Raw genomic sequence first — 25,528 nt, forward strand, 5'->3', positions numbered from 1 at the left:
TGCAAGTAGTCCTGTGTTGTAGCTTCACCAGGTTGCCACCTAATTTTTTTTAGGTATGCCTGGTGCTGCTTGAGGCATGCCCTCCAGCACTATTCATTGAACCAGGTATGATCCCCCACTTGATGGTAATGGTAGAGTGGGGTATATGTCAGGCTATGAAGTTACAGATTGTGATTGAATAGAGTTCTGCTGATGATGATGGCCCACAGCACCTCATGGATGCCCAGTTTTGAGTTGCTAGATATGTTCATAATCTATCCCATGGTGGTAGTGCTAGTGGGACTTTGTCTCCACAAGAACTGTGCAATGGTCGCTCTTACCAATACTGTCATGGACAGATGCATTGGCAATATGTAGATTGGTGAGGACGAGGTCAAGTAGATTTCTCCCTCTTGTTGGTTCCCTCACCAACTGTCTAGCAGCTATGTTCTTTAAGATCCAGCCAGTTCAATCAGTAACGATGCTACCAAGCCACTCTTGGCGATGGGCATTGAAGTCCTCCACCCTCAGTACATTCTGTGCCCTTGTCACACTCAGTGCTTCCTTCAAGTGGTGTTCAACATGGAGGAGCACTGATTCATCAGCTGACGTGGCAGGGAGTGAGCAGGAGGTTTACTTGCCCATGTTTTACCCGATGCCATGAGACTTTGTGGGGTCCAGAGTTGACGTTGAGAATTCCCAGGGCTACTCCCTTCTGACTGTACACCACTGTGCTGCCACCTTTGGACAGGACATAGCCAGTGATGGTGGTGTCTGGCACATTCTGTAAGGTATGATTCTGAGTATGACTATGTTGCTTGACTCGTCTGTGGACAGCTCTCCCAATTTTGACACAAGCCCCCAGATGTTAGTAGACTTTGCAGTGTTGACAGAACTGGGTTTCCAGTGCCTAGGTGATCTGTTCATTTTTATTCCTTTTTGTTGGCTTTGCAGCGGTTTAATAGAACTGAATAGCTTGCTAGGCCATTTCAGAGGGCAGTTATTCTGGAGTCACATGTAGGCAAGGTAAGGACGACAGATTTTCTTCCTTAAAAATGGGTTTTTACAACAATCGATGATGGTTTCATGGTCACCATTACCAAGATCCAGGACTCTAGGTTTATTAATTGATTTTAAATTCCACCAGCTGCCTTGGTGAGCATTAACCTGGGCTTCTGAATTACTAGTCCGGTGCTGTTACCACTACACCACCTCCCATGGTCACTTGATCCTTTAGCATGATCTTCACAAAGTTATTTAAATGAGATGCAGAAAGGAAAAGAGGCATTTTACACTGCGCAAACCAAGTTTATTCTTATAATCGATTGAGGAAAATAATCAGTGCCATGAATTAATGAGGCACTTTCTTCAAGAAAGAAAAGGTATAGATTGAGTGAGAGAATAAACTGATGTAACTACTTAATTGGCTAGTATAAGCCCCTAGTCGTAGTTATTGAAAAATGAATTCATTTAGCAGGAATGCTGTATAATTTAATTTTATTTCTCCCAGGTTGTCAAATTGTCAGCTCTTCCAGCTGGCCTGGGCCTGGTCTCTTTCAAAGTATATGCTTCAAGTAAAAGTCATCAGGATAAGGATCTAATCAAGCCTGAACAGGTGAGGTTTTATACTGCCTTATTAAATTTCCTGCTTAGATTCAATGTTTATAATAATGTGGGAAAATAATTTTTTTTCATTTGAATTTATCAAGTCGCCAGACGTGCCGAACATTTTCTGGTGATGGGTATATGCTGGTACTAAATAACTCCACAATTTTAATCATTTTGTAACCTGCCTGTTTAATTTAAAAAAAATACCAAGCTACTGATCGTTTAAATTGAGACCTTGCAAACTTGGAAAATGTTTCATGTAAGTGGAATATTTTTCCATTCCCCAACTTCAATTACCTTCTGCAACTTGATGATGCAGTTTCTGTCTGTTCGGTGACATCAAGATTCAGCACTAAGAGAATGAGTGAACTTTGCAGTGTTGACAGAACTGGGTTTCCAGTGCCTAGGTGATCTGTCCATTTTCATTCCTTTTTGTTGGCTTTGCAGCGGTTTAATAGAACTGAATAGCTTGCTAGACCGTTTCAGAGGGCAGTTAAGAGTCAACCACATTGCTGTGGTTCTGGAGTCACATGTAGGCAAGGTAAGGACGTACCCACATGCAGGGAGGTCGGTAAAGTTGATAGAGAAGAATCCTTCGTGAATGAGTTTGATTTGTTACCCAGCTATTGGTAGAGTTGCAAGTCTGAATGGTACACCTACTAAACTCCTTAAAGCAATTTTGAAGACCGAACCTGCATTTATGTAGCACCTTTCACTTCCTCAGGACATCCCAAAGCAATCTACAGCCAAAGAGATGCTTTCTACAATGTAGTATTGTTGTAATGGAGGAAAACATGGCTTCCAATTTGAACACTTCTTCAAATTCATATGCTTTTTAAATTGTATCATGGCAGCTTCTGCATACACCTGAGGGAATTAATTTGAAAGACGGCACTCCCTTATCATCCCTGTGACATAGCACAGTACTCCCTCTACTACACTGAAGGTTCCTTCAGTCATGCTGAAGGCAGATTTCCAACGTGTAGCTGACTCAGAAAGTTGGATTTGAAGAAACACTTGCTTGAAGGTTCAGTGCCTGTCATGATTCAGCTGCAGAGAGACAAGAAGTTTGTACAAAAGTTCTCTTGTTTTTCAATGGGGGCATATTTTGGCAGTTAAGAAATTGGGGTAATGCAGTCATCTATTTTGTGATGACTTGTACAACTCCATGTTGCTTCTGAAGAGTTCCTGTTGTATCTGTTGTCTATCTAACGAGGGCTCCTGTTCACCCTTGCCTGTTGAATTTGGGGAAAGGAGAGAGTCTTCCAGAGTCTATTTGGAATCAAACTGAACAAAAAATTATGTGTCTATCAGTGGAAGGTGGGGACTGATTCAACCCTCTGAAAGGCTCTAATTGCTACCTCAGCTCGGCAAGTCTATTATAGTTGAAGACAATTTTGATGACTAACCATCCAGCTTTGCCAATCAATGGAACCTGCAAGGGTGGGTTTGTTGGCCATGGCTGGAATTCTCCTGACTCTAATCCACGTAACTCCAAGCTCCTGCCAGAACTGATAGCATGATCCTAGCAGAAGAAGAAATATGTTCATCAGTGTTTTGTGCTGGTAGCTGTGCAGCTTTAGCTATTTAAAATCCATCAGTACTCCTACTTGGTGTCCTTAAGCCCTGGTTCTGACTATTTGCAAATAAGCACTCTGGTGGCATACGTTCCTGGCTTCCATATTGAGCAAACTGAATCTCTGCCTACGTGGATTCCTTAGTCATGTGGTTTGGAGACTCTTCAGCATGGTGCTTGGTTTAACTGATGCTGGCATTTTCACATATTATCAGCTTGGTTCAGCAGGTTCGCACCCCAATCCAGTGCAGTACTTAGAGAATGCTACTTTATCAGTAGTATTGTTCTTCGGATGACGCATTGCATTAAAGTTGTTCCTGGGGTTCAAGTGAGCATTAAAGACCTGTGACATTCTAAGAAGAGCAGCGATTTCCACCCTCCCCACCAGTGCTCTGGCTCACCTTCCTCTCTCAATGAACACACCAAAAACAAAATCACTGCATATTCTCATTCTCGGGATTTTCATATATGTCACAGAACTGCTGAATTTACTTATCTAAAAGGCTCTGCACCTCAGAGCAGTTCATCATACAAGAAACATATTTCAGCCATTTCTGAGGAATGTGATCAGGTGCTATATAAATGCAATAACTTTTTTTCCTTGGTTATTTTCTCCCCTTAACTCAAAATAGAGGGGAGCAGAGATGCATAATATTATTTTAAGAGAGCTTAATATAATAGAATATTTTGAAGACTGGAGTTTGTCTTGTACACCCACTTTCACCCCTGTATAAGGAAGGAAATGGATGGTCACATAGGCTATTTAATTTGCTTTACCCTGTCAAATGGGTGATCTTCCTTCTGCATGGTATAACAATAGTGAAAAAAAATCACTTTCTTACCAATTGAAGTCAGTGGCATGAATCACTTTTGCTCTACATATTTTAATCTTTTGCAGCAGCACTGTGTATTAGCTGCCATACTGTGCATATGCCTTCACTTTGACTTGTACTATAACCCTCTCTGACGTTTTCAGCCTCTATTGATTGGGATATTTGGACACTCTCCACTAGATATAGCTAGAGGATGAAAGCTTAGCATCAGTCTCGTAAACCTTTTGTTTGCACTAGGACACCAATCATTGATGTCAGCGGGGTGTTGTACAAAATAGTTTTAGTTGTATCATTTTTGGTGGTGTTTATTTTTTAAATATGACTGGAGTTCAAAATTTGTTTTCTGAAACTTATCCGAATGATCCACCAGATGTAATAAGAGAAATATCTGCAGGTTTTCTTGATTCAGCATTGCTGAAACTATTGCAGCAGTGGTAGGGGGAATAGGAACTATTTAGATTTTGAATAATCCCCAGGCCAGAGCGTATTAAAGAAGGTAACACTGGAGAGCTGAGATGGAGAAAGGACTTCAATACAATATTCTGCAGTTTTTCCTTTTCTCACTGCATATCGGCACACACCACAGATCTCAATGAGTGCACTTGTGCACAGATATGTTGTAATTCAACACTAATTTTATGGGGAATGTACCACTATGCATAAAGTACCTTTTTATATGAAGAATAATGCCAAGTACTCCACTTAAAGGTGACTAAGCTACCTTTCTGAAATCTGAATGTTCTTGGCCAAACTAATTACCATTTTCTGTCAAAAGGGTAGATATGTAGAGGGAGATTAAACAGTAGTTATCCTCGTATCTTACTTTTATTCATTGATGGGATGTGGGTGTCACTGGCTAGGCCAGCATTTATTGCCCATGCATAATTGTCCTTGAGAAGGTGGTGGTGAGCAGTCTTCTTGAACCGTGCAGTCCATGTGGTGTAGGTATACCCACAGTGCTGTCAGTGGGGGGGAGTTCCAGGATTTTGACCCAATGACAGTGAAGGAACAGCGATGTATTTCCAAGTCGGTTTGGTGAGTGGCTTGGAGGGAACTTGCAGCTGGTGGCTGCTGCCCTTGTCCTTCTAGATGGTAGTGGTTGTGGGTTTGGAAGGTGCTGTCTAAGGAGGCTTGGTGAATTCCTGCAATACATCTTGTAGAATGTACAGACTGATGCCACTGTGCGTCAATGGTGGAGGGAGTGAATGTTTGTGGATGGGGTGTCAATGAAGCGGACTGCTTTGTCCTAGATAGTGTCAAGGTTCTTGAGTATTGTTGGAGCTGTACTCACCCAGGCAGTTGAGAGTATTCCAACACACTCCTGAGTTGCGCTTTGTTGATGGTGGACAGGCTTTAGGGAGTCAGGAGGTGAGTTACTTGCCACAGGATTCCTAGCCTATGACTTGCTCTTGTAGCCACAGTATTTATATGGCTAGTCCAGTTCTATTTTTAAATAGGATTTTTGATGCAAAATTATCTCTACAAAAGGTGATGTTCATTATTAAACATAATATTTAAGTAAAATGTCGCTCTCATATTGAATGTAATTTGTTGTTTTAAGCTTTCAGTTTACAATGAACCTTCTATAAACTCCAAGTACATAACTGAACAGCCTGGTTGGCTCCTACAACGGATTTCTATTGTGAGACAAAAGGTTCAACCGTTTGCTACTCAATGCAAGGTATTGTATAATCACCCTTTTGTGTTTACTTGCGCTATTGTCCTATGGAATTATTTGAGACAATATATTTTTGTAAATATTTGTTACAGCAAGATTCAAAACGACGATGCATTTCTTTTGAAATACCAAATGTCAGTAAAGAGCCTCAAAAGCTGTTCTGTCTTCTGTTTTCTGATTTAATATCAGTGATTATTTTGTTGGAAAAACTGTAGAAATTGTTTCAGCAAAATAAATTTTAAAACCTATGGTGCACACAGCTTGTTATTGACAACTTGAACTTTCACAGTTCACAGAATCCTACTATAACAGCACCGGTGCTCTGCTGAGCCAAGGAAATGTCCTTGGGAATGGGTAGCGGGTGAAAAGCACCATTCGTTTGTTTAAGGAATAAGCTGCTCCCATGAGAAGGATTAACTTGCCATTAAAAAAGAATATTTAACTGTTAGGTCACTGCAGCAGGAATAACCCTATTTAAATGGGTATATTCTGGCCACAATCTATTTGTGTAGTTACATGGCTTTACAAGGATACAATATGGTTATGAAACATTCTTGTATTTTCTGAAATAGAAGCGTCTAGGCACTGTTATGTTATGAATAAATACAGTTTTAGATTCTTACGAACACTGCATTGGTGGCACTCTATCTATTACTCAGTATCTGATCTTAAAGGGTGGAATGATCTGATAAAAGTGTGTTGCTTTTGCCTAATTTTGGCTTGGTGCTTATACATTTACTTCCAATCACAATCAGTTTTTAAAAAAAATGACTAGAGTTTGGGCTCCTGCATTAAGCTTATTTCATTACAGTATTATCAATTTTATTGATTAATGGCTGGAGAGAGGAATAATTCGAACATGAACAATCACTGTGTGAATTGATTCAGTTTGTATATGACTTCTTAATTGTAAGTGGTTGGAAAATGCAATACTGCAAAGTGTGGTAATTATTTTCTGGGATTATGAATTATAAAAAACTGAAAAGGAACCAATAAGTTTGAAATACATGGAACATAATTCAAATTTTCCAGAAATAGTTTACATAAATATGACCTACAATGGCAAGAAATGAAAAAGTCCTATTTAAAGACTAGCTAGTTGAGTAGGATCTTTTATCTAATCAAGCAGTTAGATAATTCACTTTCCAGTCCATATAAACTACTGTTAGATTAATTAAATATTCATTAGCTTCAATATATGAAGCAAATATGAACTTCCTGACTACAGCAAGTCCTCGCTTAAAGTTGTGTTTGCATTCCTGAAAATCGCAACTTTAAGTGAAACAACTTTGTGAATCATGGGTTCCCATAGGAATCGATTCTAAAGCTAGAGTTGGGTTCCTTCAGACAATTCTTGCCCAGAAAAACCAATGTACAATTTGAAATACTGCATTCCTATTTGGAATACATTGCAAAATAAAATAAATCACTGAATATAACAAAAATACTATATACATTGAAATTACATAACACTAAATCACCCAAGCACCCCTGAGTAGCACAGCTTCTATCTCACCCACAACAGTCCCGAAACTCAGCTCGAATTTTTGCTTGCTTCCCTTTTTGACTCTCTTTCTCTTTCCACTCCCACTCTGTCCGTCTCTCACTCTCCTTTCACACCCTGTTTGTCTGCCTGTCTCTCTCCTTTCCCACTCTCCTCCTTTCCTTACTCTCTCTCTCTTTCCCATTTTCTCCCTCCTTTCTCACTGTCTCTCTCTACCTCCTTACCCACTCTCACTCTCTCCTTTCCCATTCTCCCTCACTCCTTTCCCACTCTCTCTCCTTTCCCACTCTCTCTCGCGCTCTCTCTGTCTCCTTTCGCACTCTCTCCTTTCCCAATCTCTCTCTCGCGCGCTCTCTCTCCTTTCCCACTCGCTCTTGCACTCTCTCTCTCCTTTCACACTCTCTCTTTCCCGCGCTTGCTCTCTCACCTTTCCTGCGCGCTCTGTCCTTTCTCACGCTCTCTTTCTCTCTTTCCTTCCCCACGTGCTCTCTCTCCTTCCTTTCCCATGCGTGTCCTCTTCCCTTGCCCGCCCTCGCCTTGCCCGCTCGCGTGCCCGCCCACGCCTTGCCCGCCCTTGCTGTGCCCACCCGCCCGCCCTCACCTTGCCCGCCCTCCCCGTGCACGCCCGCCCACCCTCGCCTTGCTCACCCTCGCCTTGCTCACCCTCGCTTTGCTCACCCTCGCCTTGCTCACCTGCCCTCGCTTGCCCGCTCGCCCTCGCCGAGCCCGCTCGCCCGCCCTCACTGTGCCCGCTCGCCCACCCTCGCCGTGCCCGCCCGCCCTCGCCTCGCCCGCCCTCGACTCGCCCGCCCTCGCCCGCCCTCGACTCGCCCGCCCTCGCCCGCTCTCGCCTTGCCCGCCCTCGCCTCGCCTGCCCTTGCCTCGCCCGCCCTCGCCTCGCCCGCCCTCACCTCGCCCACTCTTGCCTCGCCCGCCCACCCTCTCCGCGCCCGACCGCTGCGCCTGCCCGCCTCTCCCGCGCACCTGCCACACCCGCCTCTCCTGCGCGCCGGCCTCGCCCACCTCTCCCGCCACGCCCGCCTCTCCCACGTGCCTGCCCCTCCCGCGCGCCCGCCCGCCCCTCCCGTGCGCCCGCCCGCCCCTCCCGCCACGCCCGCCTCTCCCACGCGCCCGCCCCTCCCGCGCGCCCGCCCCTCCCGCGCGCCCGCCCCTCCCGCCACGCCTGCCTCTCCCACGTGCCCGCCCCTCCTGCGCGCCCGCCCGCCCCTCCCGTGCGCCCGCCCGCCCCTCCCGCCACGCCCGCCTCTCCCACGCGCCCGCCCCTCCCGCGCGCCCGCCTGACCCCCCTGCGCGCCCGCCCCCCCCGCGCGCCCGCCCGCCTCTCCCGCGCGCCCGCCCGCCTCTCCCGCGCGCCCCACTCGCCTCTCCCATGCGCCCGCTTTCCTCTCCCGCGCGCCCCCTCTTTCTCCTTTCCCGCTCGCGCGCCCCCTCTCTCTTTCTCTCTCCTTTCCCGCTCGCGTGCCCTCTCTTTCTCTCTCCTTTCCTGCTCGCGCGCGCGCTCCCTCTCTCTCTCTCCTTTCCCGCTCGCGCGCTCGCTTGCTCTCTCTCTCTGCTTTCCCGCTCGCGCGCTCGCTCTCTCTCCTTTCCCGCTCGCGCGCTTGCTCTCTCTCTCGCTCGCTCTCCTTTCCCGCTCACACGCTCTCTCTCTCGCTCTCCTTTCCCGCTCGCACGCTCTCTCTCTCTCTCTCTCTCTCCTTTCCCGCTCGCGCGCTCGCTCTCTCTCTCTCTCTCCTTTCCCGCTCGCGCGCGCTCTCCTTTCCCGCTCGCGCGCTCGCTCTCTCTCTCCTTTCCTGCTTGCGCGCCCTCTCTCTCTCTCTCTCCTTTCCCGCTCGCGCGCTCTCTCTCTCCTTTCCCGCTCGTGCGCTCTCTCTCTCCTTTCCCGCTCGCGCGCTCTCTCTCTCCTTTCCCGCTCGCGCGCTCTCTCTCTCCTTTCCCGCTCGCGCGCTCTTTCTCTCTCTCTCTCCTGCTCGTGCGCTCTTTCTTTCTCTCTCTCTCCTGCTCACGCTCTTTCTTTCTTTCTCTCTTCTGCTCACGCTCTTTCTTTCTCTCTCTCACTCTCCTTTCCCGCTTGCGCTCTTTCTCTCTCTCTCTCCCTCTCTCTCTCTCTCTCTCTCCTTTCCCTCTCTCTCTTTCTCCTTCCCCCCCGCCCCCCCTCTCTCTCTCTCCTTTCTCGCTGGCGTACTTTCTCTCTCTCTCTCTCCTTTCCCGCTCGCGCCCTTTCTCTTTCCTTTCCCACGTGCGCTCTCTCTCTTTCCTTTTCTGCGCGCTCTCTCTCCTTTTCCGCTCTCACTCTCCTTTCCCACTCTCTCTCTCTATCCTTTCCCGTGCTCTCTCTTCCACTCCTTTCCCGCTCTCTCTCTCCTTTCCCGCTCTCTCTCTCTCTCCTTTCCCGCTCTCTCTCTCTCCTTTCCCGCTCTCTCGCTCTCCTTTCCCGCTCTCTCGCTCTCCTTTCCCGCGCTCTCGCTCTCCTTTCCCGCGCTCTCGCTCTCCTTTCCCGCGCTCTCGCTCTCCTTTCCCGCTCTCTCGCTCTCCTTTCCCGCTCTCTCGCTCTCCTTTCCCGCTCTCTCGCTCTCCTTTCCCGCGCTCTCGCTCTCCTTTCCCGCTCTCTCGCTCTCCTTTCCCGCGCTCTCGCTCTCCTTTCCCGCTCTCTCGCTCTCCTTTCCCGCTCTCCCGCTCTCCTTTCCCGCTCTCTCGCTCTCCTTTCCCGCTCTCTCGCTCTCCTTTCCCGCTCTCTCGCTCTCCTTTCCCGCTCTCTCGCTCTCCTTTCCCGCTCTCTCGCTCTCCTTTCCTGCTCTCTCGCTCTCCTTTCCCTCTCCTCTGTCTCTCCTTTCCCTCTCCTCTGTCTCTCCTTTCCCGCTCTCTCGCTCTCCTTTCCCGCGCTCTCGCTCTCCTTTCCCGCGCTCTCGCTCTCCTTTCCCGCTCTCTCGCTCTCCTTTCCCGCTCTCTCGCTCTCCTTTCCCGCTCTCTCGCTCTCCTTTCCCGCTCTCTCGCTCTCCTTTCCCGCACTCTCGCTCTCCTTTCCCGCGCTCTCGCTCTCCTTTCCCGCGCTCTCGCTCTCCTTTCCCGCGCTCTCGCTCTCCTTTCCCGCTCTCTCGCTCTCCTTTCCCGCTCTCTCGCTCTCCTTTCCCACTCTCTCGCTCTCCTTTCCCGCTTTCTCGCTCTCCTTTCCCTCTCCTTCTCTGTCTCTCCTTTCCCGCTCTCTCGCTCTCCTTTCCCGCGCTCTCGCTCTCCTTTCCCGCGCTCTCGCTCTCCTTTCCCGCTCTCTCGCTCTCCTTTCCCGCTCTCTCGCTCTCCTTTCCCGCTCTCTCGCTCTCCTTTGCCGCTCTCTCGCTCTCCTTTCCCGCTCTCTCGCTCTCCTTTCCCGCTCTCTTGCTCTCCTTTCCCGCGCTCTCGCTCTCCTTTCCCGCGCTCTCGCTCTCCTTTCCCACGCTCTCGCTCTCCTTTCCCGTGCTCTCGCTCTCCTTTCCTGCTCTCTCGCTCTCCTTTCCCGCTCTCTCGCTCTCCTTTCCCGCTCTCTCGCTCTCCTTTCCCGCTCTCTCGCACTCCTTTCCCGCTCTCTCGCACTCCTTTCCCGCTCTCTCGCTCTCCTTTCCCGCTCTCTCGCTCTCCTTTCCCGCTCTCTCGCTCTCCTTTCCCGCTCTCTCGCTCTCCTTTCCCACTCTCCTTTCCTGCTCTCTCGCTCTCCTTTCCCTCTCCTCTGTCTCTCCTTTACCGCTCTCTCGCTCTCCTTTACCGCTCTCTCGCTCTCCTTTACCGCTCTCTCGCTCTCCTTTCCTGCTTTCTCGCTCTCCTTTCCCTCTCCTTCTCTGTCTCTCCTTTCCCGCTCTCTCGCTCTCCTTTCCCGCGCTCTCGCTCTCCTTTCCCGCGCTCTCGCTCTCCTTTCCCGCGCTCTCGCTCTCCTTTCCCGCTCTCTCGCTCTCCTTTCCCGCTCTCTCGCTCTCCTTTCCCGCTCTCTCGCTCTCCTTTCCCGCTCTCTCGCTCTCCTTTCCCGCTCTCTCGCTCTCCTTTCCCGTGCTCTCGCTCTCCTTTCCCGCGCTCTCGCTCTCCTTTCCCACGCTCTCGCTCTCCTTTCCCGTGCTCTCGCTCTCCTTTCCTGCTCTCTCGCTCTCCTTTCCCGCTCTCTCGCTCTCCTTTCCCGCTCTCTCGCTCTCCTTTCCCGCTCTCTCGCTCTCCTTTCCCGCTCTCTCGCACTCCTTTCCCGCTCTCTCGCTCTCCTTTCCCGCTCTCTCGCTCTCCTTTCCCGCTCTCTCGCTCTCCTTTCCCGCTCTCCTTTCCTGCTCTCTCGCTCTCCTTTCCCTCTCCTCTGTCTCTCCTTTACCGCTCTCTCGCTCTCCTTTACCGCTCTCTCGCTCTCCTTTACCGCTCTCTCGCTCTCCTTTCCCGCTCTCTCGCTCTCCTTTCCCGCTCTCTCGCTCTCCTTTTCCGCTCTCTCGCTCTCCTTTCCCGCTCTCTCGCTCTCCTTTCCCGCTCTCTCGCTCTCCTTTCCCGCTCTCTCGCTCTCCTTTCCCGCGCTCTCGCTCTCCTTTCCCGCTCTCTCGCTCTCCTTTCCCGCTCTCTCGCTCTCCTTTCCCGCTCTCTCGCTCTCCTTTCCCGCTCTCTCGCTCTCCTTTCCCGCTCTCTCGCTCTCCTTTCCCGCTCTCTCGCTCTCCTTTCCCGCTCTCTCGCTCTCCTTTCCCGCTCTCTCGCTCTCCTTTCCCGCTCTCTCGCTCTCCTTTCCCTCTCCTCTGTCTCTCCTTTCCCGCTCTCTCGCTCTCCTTTCCCGTGCTCTCGCTCTCCTTTCCCGCGCTCTCGCTCTCCTTTCCCGCTCTCTCGCTCTCCTTTCCCGCGCTCTCGCTCTCCTTTCCCGCGCTCTCGCTCTCCTTTCCCGCGCTCTCGCTCTCCTTTCCCGCTCTCTCGCTCTCCTTTCCCGCGCTCTCGCTCTCCTTTCCCGCTCTCTCGCTCTCCTTTCCCGCACTCTCGCTCTCCTTTCCCGCGCTCTCGCTCTCCTTTCCCGCGCTCTCGCTCTCCTTTCCCGCGCTCTCGCTCTCCTTTCCCGCGCTCTCGCTCTCCTTTCCCGCTCTCTCCTTTCCCGCTCTCTCCTTTCCCATGCTCTTTCCCGTGCGCGCTCTCTCTCCTTTCCCACGCTCTCTGTGTTGTGGTGCGGGCGGGGAGGGGTGCTCCCTCCCAGCCCCTGCCCCAGGGTTACTCTCAGTTCATCACCTGATCAGCGGCCGGCAGCTTCTTGTCCCTGCCCTGCGCTCCTGCTCCAGGATCACAGGCCTTGCTGTCTCCCTGCAGACTGGGCTTCTAGTGACAGTGGCTCCAGCATCAGAATATGGTAGTGGCTGGCCCAGACTTCAGTGCGGGTGGCAGGGCCAGATTGCAAATGACAAAGTAAGTCCAAAAGGTCCTCAAGAGTAAACGACATTGAAGTAAAATGACTTTAAGCAGGGAGACTTATAATGGGAACTTACAGTACTCTTGAAGACTGGAATGGAACTTATGGAGGCATAGGAGAGTAATATAGACCAGACCAATAGATATACTGTTCCCACTCCTGGCTTGTTATTCAAAGCCACATTTAGCACTCATCCTTGAGAGAAATCTGAAATATGAGATTCAAACTATTTCAGAACAAGAAATGCGTAAAAGCCTCATGTGGAACAGTGCTATGCTACAGACGGTATCTGTTGCCAGTACATGCACAAAGACAAACTAAATGCATTTTGCAGTTCTAAAGGGTAACAGATGTGAAGATGATGATTTTGAGCATCGAAGCCTTGAGTTTCCTGGGTGTGTGCATTTTGGAAGTTAGACCCAAAAATATGTCCATTCCTGCACCTATTCTCCCAATCCCAATATGGAGCAATATCCTGCCAATCTAAATAGAATTTAAAATTGGGTGTCAATAGAGAATGCTAGAAAAAGTGTCTTACTCACGCCATTTGAACAGTTCGAATGCTATGATACAAATGTTTAAAATCTAAGAACTCAGAAGTAGGTGAGTCAGGTAGAATTTTCCTACCTGAAAAATAAGAGTTTAGATAAAAATTGCTAAAAAAGACCATTAAAGTGGACAAAATAAATTAATTCCTAAGGCAGTTTAGGGACATGATGTGAAGATGAATAGATTGGGTTGGTGTCTGAATAAGGATAACGCACGTTGGACCTAATAGTGTTTTCCTGTTCCTAAAACTTATTGAATTCATTCCTTACTGTAAAGATATTCATTCCTTACTGTAAAGAAACAATTTCCTATTGTTCCTTGTGTCATGAGATTTTTCAGTATTTACTTCTGGCTTTTTTAAAGATGCATGCCATTTGAGCTGATGATTGGTCCATCTTCAAATACAGCCTAATATTAATTCAAAATTGTTTAATTAAATTATATAATTTGTTTTTTTTTAGCATTAAGCTCTCGCTTCATGTTGCTTGATTTGAATTGCTAGATACTTCAGTTTTCTTGTTTAGCATAACATGAATTTGAATTGGCAACACTCGTCTGTACTTATAAATGGTCCAATGTGGCATTCATTTTCTTTTAAGGCAGTGTTGCTACTGAGCATCATTTGTTTGGAAGGGGTCTATTATTCCCATTGTGGAGTATTGGCCACTTATTAAAACTGAAGCTTTTCTTCTCCTTTTACATTGTTTCACTATCTTGCCTGTATGGCTTTTCTTATTTCTTTGGGTTTAAGTGTATTTCTGCTCCTTGTTTACATGAACTGCTGGAACTGTTGCTGTAGAAAATGGTAGCAATTGTTTAATATTCCTCAGAGGCCTAACTGTTACTGCCACAAGATAAATTAAGCCTCCGTGTCAACCTAAGGTATGTTTCACTATCTCTCCACAAACCATGTCCAGCCCCTGCGTCATTGTTGTCACAAAACATTTTATGACTGCCTGCCACCATAAAGTTGGATTCTTTTGGAAGCAATTATACACTCTAATAACTATAGATTAACATAAGTGAATGTTAATTAAGAAACATTCTTCCATTTTAATTTTTCTTCTTTTTATCGCTTTCCCGTGCAGCCATTTTCTTCCTTGATTTATTTTCATACTCTATCTCACTTTTTGTATTTAAAATTTCTGGCAGCTCCTATATCTGTCTTTTTTTTAACAAAAAATAAAAAATACCTGGAAAAACTCAGCAGGTCGGGCAGCATCGGCGGAGAAGAGTACAGTTGATGTTTCGAGTCCTCATGACCCTTCAACAGAACTGATTTACTTCTCCCCGTTTCTATTAAACAGTTAATGGTTTTCTCCCTTTTTATGTATCAAGCAATGCCAGCATCTGCTGACTTGGTATGATCGATGTCTTCCTGGCCACCATGTTCCCAAGAAATGAACAAAAGCTGCACAATTTACTTATTGATATGGATCACTATGTCAAATGGGTTAGCAACTTTTGCCTTTTTTGCTTTCATCAATAAAGCCCCAGCAAGCTATTACTGGACTGCTTTCTTCCCTTTTCAACTCGCCAGCTCATCCAGTAACTGCTAGCACCTAGTTTTGATGAATGCAAAACGTAAATTTTGGAGCCACAGAGAAACAGATTATTTAAAATTGGGTGTGTACCACAGACAGACCAGTAAAATATATGAAGTGCAATATATATTTGCATATACACGAACAGGAAACAGAATAATTGCATCTGCACTAATAGTCTTCACTTCAGTACATTCAAACAGCAGATTATTGAACTTTTTACTACGGAAACACTTTGATGCTGTACATGGTACATGAGCTGGGGGAAAGCTATATTCCAGTACATAGGTAAGCCTGAATAGGAAAATGAAGGAAAGGGCTGGAAGAGGTTGACAGCAGAAGAATGGACCATGGGTCTGTGCAGCATGGTACTATCTGGGGTGCCAATAAACATAGTAAAAGCCTGTCGTTAGTTTTAGGAAACTGTTAAAATAACAAGAACAACTCGCATTTATATAGCTCCTTCACTTAATAAATTGTCCCAAGATGCTTCATGGGCAATGTTCATCAACTTTTGACTCCAATCCACAGAGAGAGAGATACCAAGACAGGTGACCAAAAGCTTGGTCAAAGAAACAGTTTTTTAGGAGTGACTTAAAGGAGGAGTGAAAAGTTGAGAGGTTTAGGGAGGGAAATCCAAAGTTTAGAACCTAGGCAGCTGAAAGTATGGCCATCAATAGTGGAGCATTTAAAATCGGGGAAATGCAAGATGCCAGAGTAGTTGGAGTGTAGAGATCTGAGGTTGGGCTGGAGGAGGTTATGGGCAGAGGGAGAGCTGAGCCATGGAGGAATTTGATAAAAAAGGATGAAAATTTCAAAATTATACCAGGAGCCAGTGCAGGTTGTGAGTACAGGGGTGATGGGTGAATGAAATTTTGTATGAGTTAGGAGACACACAGCAAGAGTTTTAGATGAGTACAACTTTTTAGGGTGGGAGATGGGAGGCTAGCCAGGAGAGCTTTGCAAATGTCAAGTCTAGAGGTAACAAAGGCACGGATGCGGATTTCAGCTGCAGATGAGTTGAGGGCCAGAGTTGGGCAATGTTATGGTGGTGTAATTATATAGTCTTGGTCTTGGGTAGGTATAAGGCCAGAAGCTGAAATGCAGTGCTAAAGTTACTAGTGGTTTGGTTCAGCTTCACACAGTTGCCAGGAAGACGAATGGAATCAGTAGCTAGGGAGCTGAGTTTGTGGCAAACTGAAATCAATAGCTTTGACCGTCCCAGTGTTTAGTTGGAGAAAATTTCTGTTCATCCAGCAGTTTGACAACTTGGAGACAGTGAGGGATCAAGAGAAACGATGATGAGGTAGAGCTAAGTGTCCTTAACTTGCATGTGAAACCCGACCACATGTTTTCGGATGATATCTCCAAGGGGTGGTGTGTCAATGAGAAATAGAAGGGGACCAAAGATAGAATCTTGAATGACTCTGGGATAATAACGGAACAGAAAGAGAAGCCATTGCAGGCAATTCTCCAGCTGCAAGTGGATAGATAAGAATGGAACTGGGAGAGGGCAGTCACACCCAGCTGGACAATGGAGAAGAGGATGGTGTGGTCAACCATGTTGTAGACTGCAGACAGGTCAAGAAGGTTGAGGAGGGAAAATTTCCCACAACCACATAGAATGTCATTTGTGACTTTGATCAGGACAATTTCAGCACTGTGGCAGGAGTAGAAACCTGACTGGATAAAATTGCAGAAAAGATGGGCATGGATTTGAGGATATTCGAAGAAGCTGGAATAGTAAATTGCATCCCTGGTATCACAGTGAAGGGAAAATGCCACAGGGACATGTTTTTGGAAGTGTTGCCAGTGACCATGAGAACTAACAATGTTGCTGCAACTGAAAAAGAGGCCTTGTCTCACTTAAGGAATAGTTCCTATCATTCTATACTGGTATAGAATATATTACCCTATACTGGTAACAATTGTTTCTGACAGCTTAGATTTTTATAATCATGTTTCAAATGTCCCCAAAACCTGCACCAACGTAATAAAGGCAGCAGATAGACTTGGGTGGGGGGGACAGCAGATAGCAAAGATTTTAAAGGCGAAGGCAGAAGATTGGAACAGGGCAAATGTTTGAAGGAAGCCAGAGAGAGAAAGTCGGGGAGAAAGATCAAGGGGTCGATGTAATGAATGCTACAACACTACCATAATTGATTTGGTTGGGTGATGAGAAGTGTAACACAGCACAGGGGTTTTGGGTCCCCACCTGTGAATGAAGTTTCAAAGTCAAAAATGACTTGTTCTGGGGATGTTGGTTAAGGAAAGAAATCCCTGCTGTGTTTTTAAATAGTTCCATGGATTCCTTGAAGTGCGGGTTGGTGGGTCTTGTTTTTGTGTCTGATCTAATGTATTCTGGAATGGAGTTTGAGCCTAGAGCCTTCTGACTTTGAGGTGAGATTGATACCAACTGGGCTAACACTTTCTTACTGAGTTTTGGCTCTCAAGTACAGTGCTCAAACTTTTCCTGGAATATTGTTTTGCATACAGGTACAGGTATTCCACCAGAAATTTGATAACCAGATCTGATTTTCCAATCTGCTAATGACCAGTTTTAATAAATCTATTTCTGTGAAGAATGTAAAAATGTCTGAATCAGCATGGTCTGTTATGAAAATAAAGGGAACCAAATATTTCTCTGCACTGTACTGTTCACTTGTGAGTGGTTGTTTGCAGTCTTTCAATCAAGATGTTGGAACTGTGGTATGTATCTTAAAATGATGCCGTTGTTCTGAAAGAATTTAAAATCGAAGGCTTTGCAACTATTTATGACAACTGTAATATGCAATGAATGACTTGCTACAAGATTTGAACCCAGTTTGTAAAAATAACTCAATTTTAATATTTTAACATTTAGGCCATAGCTGTAACATTTTGAGGACATAGTAACTTACTGTGTGAGCATCACAATGCAGTGAGTCATGTCATGTTTCCTTTATTTACATATTTTTAGTCTGTGCTTGCTTTGTATTATTTTTTCATTATTAAAGATATTGGTTTGCAAAGCATTGTGGTAAATGGATTTGCCTAAGTGGAGACTGATGTGATTATGTTTCTGTGCTAAGAATTCATAAACAAACAAATTATTCCACTTGTGTTTCTATGAGCAGTAAGAGCCTTGTAATGTGAATTAAGAATTGATACTGCTTTTAGAATTTTCAGTCCTCAGAATCTCACAAATGATACATTTGGGTGTGTTACAATGGCAGGGCTCTGAATTTAAAAAATCTATGGTAAAACAAAACCTGAGTTTCCATTTTCAGTGTAGTTTTGATGGGGTGGGATTATTAAGCTATAAGGTCAGTAGCATACTGGTGATACAGACTGGGGAGTCGTGCTAAACATGGGCAGAAAAATAGGTGCCTGAAAATTTTGTGTGCTTCTCACAGCTTGTGCATGGTCACATCTGAGAATGATTGCTTAGGCCCTACCTCTTTTTTAAAAAAACACTTCAGAGATTCCCTCCGCTGAACGTGGAGGACAGGCTGGGCATCGAGGTCGAACAGTCCTCACATCCAACTTTCAAACCATGCAAATGGTGGGAAATACAACAGAGGACATGTTTATCTCATTGAAGTATGTCGTGCATGTGAAATGGAGAGAGGCAGAAACACAGTAGAATACGTTTGTACATAATAAATACCCACAAACAGCAAATTAAATTAATGACCAGATTTTTTATGTGAGGGAGGGAGGAATATTGGCTAAGGTGCCAGGAAAATTCCCTGCTCTTCTAAAGCAGCATTATTTGATCTTGCAATTTGGACCTCCATTTTAATGTCTGCCCTCTGACGATGGAGCACTCTTTTAGTTCTGCACTAAAGTGTCAGGCTCAATTCTGTACTAAAGTTATTTATTGGCTTATTTTGAGTATTGTTCTTTTAATACTGAGCAACTTGACTTTATTTGATTTGGGTGACCTGCCTGATTAGGTTAATTATGTTGTCTGAGCAGAGTTCTTAGTTGAATTATGGAATATTTGGAGGGTGAGTCATGCAATGAGAATTCTGGAGCTGGGCCAGCAAGACTTCCCTTGCTAAACAAGAATTAAAATAAATTTTGTGTTTCTGCATACTCTATATCTTGGGGGGGGGGGAGGAGAGAGAGAATAAACTTGCATTTATGTAGCACCTTCCACCATTCTTGGTTGCATTTCACGGCTGATTAAGTTCTTAAGTGTAGTCGCTGTAATGTAAAGAAATACAACAGCCAATTGGCATGCATCAAAGTCCCTCAAAAAGCCATGTTAAATTATCAGATAATCTCTCCTTTTTAATGATGTTGGTTGAAGGTTAAATGTTAGTTAGTGTATCAAGAGAATGCCCTGTTTTTTTAACCAAATAGTGACATGCGATCTTTTACGTCCACCTTAGATGGCAGATGGGACCTTAGTTTAATGTGGCATCTGAAAGAGGGCACTTCTGAAAGTGCAGCAATCCCTCAGCACTACATTGAAGTGCCACCCAGATTGTGATATGAGTCCATTTGCTGTTTTGCATTGGCTTCATTTTAAAGACTTAAGTGTTATAGCCTATTAAGTCTCTCTGCTCTCAACTTCTTTTAAAGAGTTTTATTATTATTTATAATTCCTCTCTTTATTCTTCCTTGCACAATGCGTCAACTCATTAAATTTCATCTGGCATCAATCTGCCCAATATACTAACCTGTCTATGGCCTCTGGATGTCACTTTCAGTCCTCCTCCTAATTAGAATCTTCCCTATTTTTGTTTCATTCTGTTTAATTTTGGCCCACTAAGCCTAAATCAAGATTATTTTGTTTGTATATTGTTTGGCGAAGAGCTGGTCCCAAAGCTGACATTCCAGTCCAAAGAAATCTCTTGAACACAACTTTTTCTTGTGTTATTTACCTAACTTCCTGTACTGCCACATTCTCTTTAATATTATGTACCTCTGTTTTATCAACAAGCCTCCTATATGGCACCCAATCTAATGCCTTTTGAAAAGGCACATCCACAAAATTCACTGCATTTCCTTTATCAGTTCACCTGTTACTTCCTCAATTTGTCAGGGGAAGGTGCTGGCATAGTGGTATTGTCACTAGACTAGTAATCCAGAGACCCAGGGTAATGCTCTGGTGACCTGGGTTCAAATCCCAGATGGTAGAATTTGAATTCAGTAGGAAAGGAAATCTGTCATCCTTACCTGGTCTGGCCTACATGTGACTCCAGACCCATACCAATGTGGTTGATTCTTAAATGCCCCCTGAAATGGCCTGAAATCCCCAGGGAATCCTCAACATCGACTCCGGACCCCATGAAGTCTCATGGCATCAGGTCAAACATCGGCAAGGAAACCTCCTGCTGATCACCACTTAGCGCCCTCTCTCAGCTGATGAATCAGTGCTCCTCCATGTTGAACACCACTTGGAAGAAGCACTGAGGGTGGCAAGGGCACAGAACATACTCTGGGTGGGGGACTTCAACGTCCATCAGCCAAGAATGGCTCGGTAGCACCACTACTGACCAAGCTGACCGAGTCCTAAATTACATAGTTGCTAGACTGGGTCTGCGGCAGGTGGTGAGGGAACCAACAAGAGAGAAAAACATACTTGACCTCATCCTCAACCTGCATGCCGCAGATGCGTCTGTCCATGACAGTATAGGTAGGAGTGACCACCACACAATCATTGTGGAGCGAAGTCCCGCCTTCACATTGAGGATACCCTCCATTGTGCTGTGTGGCTCTACCACCGTGCTAAATGGATTTCGAACAGATGTGGCGACTCAAGACTGGGCATCCGTGTGGCACTGTGGGCCATCAGCAGAAGCAGAATTGTACTCGAACACAATCTGTAACCTCATGGCCCAGCATTCCCCCCCACTCTACCATTACCCTCAAGCCAGTGGATGAACCCTGGTTCAGTGCAGGAAGGCATTCCAGGAACAGCACCAGGCATACCTAAAAATGAGGTGTCAGCATGGTGAAACTATAACACAGGACTATTTGCCTGCCAAAGAGCATAAGCAACAAATGATAGACAGAGCTAAGCGATCCCACAACCAACGGATCAGATCTAAGCTCTACATTCCTGCTACATCCAGTCGTGAATGGTGGGACAATTAAACAACTCAATGGAAGAGAAGGCTCCACAAATATCCCCATCCTCAATGATGGAGGAGCCCAGCACATCAGTGCAAAAGATAAGGCTGAAGCATTTGCTACAATCTTCAGCCAGAAGTGCCGAGTGGATGATCCATCTCTACCTCCTCTGCAGGTCCCCAGCATCATAGATGCCAGTCTTCAATCAATTCGATTCACTCCACGTGATATCAAGAAATGGCTGAAGGCACTGGATAGTGCAAAGGCTATGGGTCCTGACAATATTCCGGCAATAGCACTGAAGACTTGTGCTCCAGAACTTGCCGTGCCCCTAGCCAAGCTATTCCAGTACAGCTACAATACTGGCATCTACCCGGCTATGTGGAAAATAGCCCAGGTGTGTCCTGTACACAAAAAGCAGGACAAATCCAACCTGGCCAATTACCGCCCCATCAGTCTACTCTCTATCATCAGTAAAATAATGGAAGGGGTCCTCAACAGTGCCATCAAGCGGCACTTGCTTAACAATAACCTGCTCACTGACGCCCAGTTTGGATTTCGCCAGGGCCACTCAGCTCCTGACCTCATTACAGTCTTGGTTCAAACCTGGACAGAAGAGCTGAACTCCCAAGGTGAGAGTGACTGCCCTTGACATCAAGACCGCATTTGACTGAGTGTGGCATCAAGGGGCCCTAGCAAAACTGGACTCAATGGGAATCAGGGGGAAAGCTCTCCGCTGGTTGGAGTCATACCTAGCACTGAGGAAGATGGTTGTGGTTGTTGGAGGTCAGTCATCTCAGTTTCAGGACATCACTGCAGGAGTTCCTCAGGGTAGTTTCCTCAGCCCAACCATCTTCAGCTGCTTCTTCAATGACCTTCCTTTCATCATAAGGTCAGAAGTGGGGATGTTCGCTGATGATTGCGCAATGTTCAGCACCATTCGCGACAACTCAGATACTGAAGTAGTCCAAGTCCAAATGCAGCAAAACCTGGACAATATCCAGGCTTGGGCTGATAAGTGGCAAGTAGCATTTGTGCCACACAAGTAACAGACAATGACTATTCCAACAAGAGAGAATCCAGCCATTATCCCTTATGTTCAATGGCATTGCCATCACTGAATCCCCCACCATCAACATCCTGGGGGTTACCGTTGACCAGAAACTGAACTGGACTAGCTATAGAAATACTGTGGCTACAATAGCAGGTCAGAGGCTAGGAATCGTGCGACGAGTAACTCCCCTCCTGACTCCACAAAGTCTGTTCACCATCTACAAGGCACAGGTCTGATGTGATGGAATACTCCCCACTTGCCTGGATGAGTGCAGCTTCCGCAACACTCAAGAAGCTTGACACAGTCCAGGACAAAGCAGCCCGCTTGATTGGCACCACATCCACAAACATTCACTCCCTCCACCACTGACACGCAGTAGCAGCAGTGTGTACCATCTACAAGATGCACTGCAGGAATTCAACAAGGCTCCTTCAACAGCACCTTCCAAAGCCACAACCACTACCATCTAGAAGGACAAGGGCAGCAGACACATGGGAACACCACCACCTGCAAGTTCCCCTCCAAGTCACTCACCATCCTGACATGGAAATATATCGCCGTTCGTTCAATGTTGTTGGATCAATATCCCGGAATTCCCTCCCTAACAGCACTGTGGGTGTACTACACCATATGGACTGCAGCGGTTCAAGAAGGCAGCTCACCACCACCTTCTCCAGGGCAACTAGGGATGGGCAATAAATGCTGGCCCACCAATCGAAGTCTACATCCTGTGAATGAATAAAAAAAAAACACAACTTGTCTTTTACAAATCCATTATGACTGTCCTTTATTAACCCATACCTTTCTAAGTGAATATTCATTTCATTCAGTTTTTCGACCTCCTAGAAACTTAACGGGTAGCCACTGCCAGCCTTAGATCTGTGGCCACCTGCTTTATCTGTTTTTCTCTTTTTGAGTGTGTTTTGAAAAACTTTTCAAGCCTCTGTCCAATTTCCATAACCTAAGATATTTGATACATTGTGGTCAGAGCCTCTGCTGTTTCATCTTCCAGCTTCTTCTGAATTCTGAGATACAGGTCATCAAGGCCCAGTACCTTTCCCGTTTGAGTTTCACCAGTTGTTTTAAGCACTACTAATCAATAATTACCCTATTTAACTGCTCCACCTCTTTCTCATCTACCTAACCATATTCCCACTACCACACTTCTCTGTAAAACAAAAAAAGGCAGAAGCTCTCATTGGTACCTCTGCCATTCCTTCATCCTGAAAATTGATTTTCTTTTTCATCTCTAGCTCTACTCATTAGCTTTAATCTTTAATGATTTTATTCCTTGTGCATTTATAACATCTCTAAGCTTCCTGGCCTATCATCCTCCTCTTAACATTTCTATTGTTTTTGCTTTCCTTCTATGGTTTATATACTTGGTGTTGGCCCTAAATCTTTTTGTAAATCGCATTTTATTTTCTCTGTTCATCCAAGGAACTCCAACTTCCATCACATCTCCTTTCACTCTCCAAGCACTTTTCATTTTTATTTCGCTTCCAGTATGTTCAGTTTTATTTCTGTCTCTATAATTGTTTTTCCATTGCAGTTAATGTTACCTTTAACAGAATTTCATTTTTTTTTCTAGGGTGCATATAATGCTATTAAAAGTGGAGCAGAAAATACAATTACATTTGGGCAAGGTAAGTGTGTTTATGTTTATTTTAGTTTTTCTTCTTCTGGATCTTGGGACACTGAAGCCATTTGGAGCAGGCCCACTGTTGTCCTGATTGAGGCAGGTGGACTCAGCAGTGGTCAGCCCTGGGACTTTCTGGTTCACCTGTCTCGGCTCCAACTTATACAGTACTTGCTAATCTATCTACAGTAGAAGGGAAATGCGTGCCTTTGATAAATGATCATCAGTGGATTTTATTTGTTAATGGAATCCAAGCTGGTTGGTGAAGCTGAAACCAAGACAGAGAGCTTTTCTATATTGAGAGAGTTTATTGACTTGTTCAGTCTCTCAGCTCTCCTCCCACACAACACAGTCCCTATCCCTCATTTATATGCTCTTTTTTAACCAAATTAACAAATATAAACAAATTAACTAATTGAAAGCTCCTTAAAGGGACACTGTAACAAAAAAATGAAACTTTCAAAGGATATCCCTCATTTATATGTGCTCAAAGACAATTCCCATCAACTGTTTATTAACCTTAACCTTATAACCTTAACAATATAATTGACTTACTGGTATTTGCATGTCGCTTGAACATTAGACCTTTTGATTAATGTGAGTTTACATCATGCCATTAGCTATTACATACTACAATTAAATATAGGGAAGGAAAATTTCTAAAACAACTTAATTTCTAAAAATGGCATTGATTTGGAGCTAAAACTTTGACCACATAAATAACAGACTGACCCAGAACTCTGTTAGGAAATGTATTAACTACAATACTTTCTAAACTCCTGAAAGCTAAAAAAAACTGTTTTGTAACAAAGTAAAAATAAACCTGTGTGAAGAGCCAGGGTCCATTGTGTAAGACACTTAAGGTTGAAAAGAAGGGGTGTGATTAAATCAAGGTGCAGTGGCCATGTGACATCAGGCTAGGGCTTGAAGTCTGAAGGTTGTAGGGTGATGGGGAGGTAAAGAATACCACAGCTTTACTTTTAAGGAAAGAATGAACTGAGTGGAAGACAGTTCAATAAGTCTATCAACAAAATGAGGATGAAAAGAGGACAAAGAATGTGTAGAATTGAACATTTTGTGTTCGCCAAGTACAAGGATGGAAAGTACAGAGGAATAATGTCCATAGTAACAATATCCTGAAAGACAAAAGCCAGCATGGATTTATTAAAGGCAAATCATGCTTAACTAACTTGAGTTTTTTGATGAGGTAACAGAGAGTGTTGATGAGGATAGTGCTGCTGATGTGGTGTATATGGACTTCCAGAAGGCATGTGATATAGTGCTGCACAACAGACTTGTGAGCGAAGTTAGAGCTCATGGATTAAAAGGGACAGTAGCAACATGGATATGAAATGGGCTGGGTGACAGGAAACGATTGTTTTTTGGACTGGAGGAAGGTTTATAGGGAGTTTCCAGGGGTTTGTGTTAGGACCCTTGAAGCTTCCTGATGTATATTAATGTCCTAGACTTTGATCACAATTAGTACAGGGCACAATTTCAAAATTTGCTGATGATAGGTAGCTTGGAACCATTGTGAACCATGAGGAGGATAATGTAGAACTTTAGCAGGACATAAACAGGTTAGCGGAGTGGGCAGACAAGTAGCAGATGAAATTTAATGCAGAGAAGTGATAAGTGATTCATTTTGGCAGGAAGAATGAGGAGTGACAACATAAAGGGTACAATTCTAAAGGGGGCATAGGAGCAGAGGGTATATATATGCATAAATCAAATGAAGTTGGCAAGACAGGTTGAGAGATCAGGTAATAAAGCATACAGCATCCTGGGATTTATCAAATAGGAACATAGAATACAAAAGCAAGGAATTTATGTTAAACCTGTATAAAACACTGGAATCTTGTATCCAGTTCTAGGCACCACACTTTAGGATGGATGTGTAGGCATTAGTGTGTTTACTGATGCCTGGATGAGTTGCTGAGAAATCCGTGGGATCTGTCTTGGTCACATTTGCTATTCATTCTACAGTGTGGCCTGTTAATTCATAAGTACCTCATATTAACCCTGAATGTTAGAGAATAAGATCAATATTGTAAATTATTTTACCTTTTTGACCTTGTAAAGTTTTTTTTCCAAAACCTG

The 25,528-nt window shown here is 45.3% G+C and overlaps 1 protein-coding gene across 1 annotated transcript in view; it reads left to right on the forward strand.

Moving 5' to 3' along the window:
* Positions 1-25,528, forward strand: part of LOC144683846 (MICOS complex subunit MIC27-like) — a 57,253-nt gene that overhangs the window by 17,866 nt on the left and 13,859 nt on the right. The window contains exons 2-4 of the mRNA XM_078547342.1: positions 1,490-1,594; positions 5,558-5,677; positions 23,381-23,435. Coding sequence (XP_078403468.1) covers positions 1,490-1,594; positions 5,558-5,677; positions 23,381-23,435 — 280 coding nt within the window. The remainder of the gene's footprint in view (positions 1-1,489; positions 1,595-5,557; positions 5,678-23,380; positions 23,436-25,528) is intronic.

The sequence above is a fragment of the Cetorhinus maximus genome, chromosome 8 (genome assembly GCF_964194155.1).
Source record: "Cetorhinus maximus chromosome 8, sCetMax3.hap1.1, whole genome shotgun sequence".
Classification (NCBI taxonomy): Eukaryota; Metazoa; Chordata; class Chondrichthyes; order Lamniformes; family Cetorhinidae; genus Cetorhinus; species Cetorhinus maximus.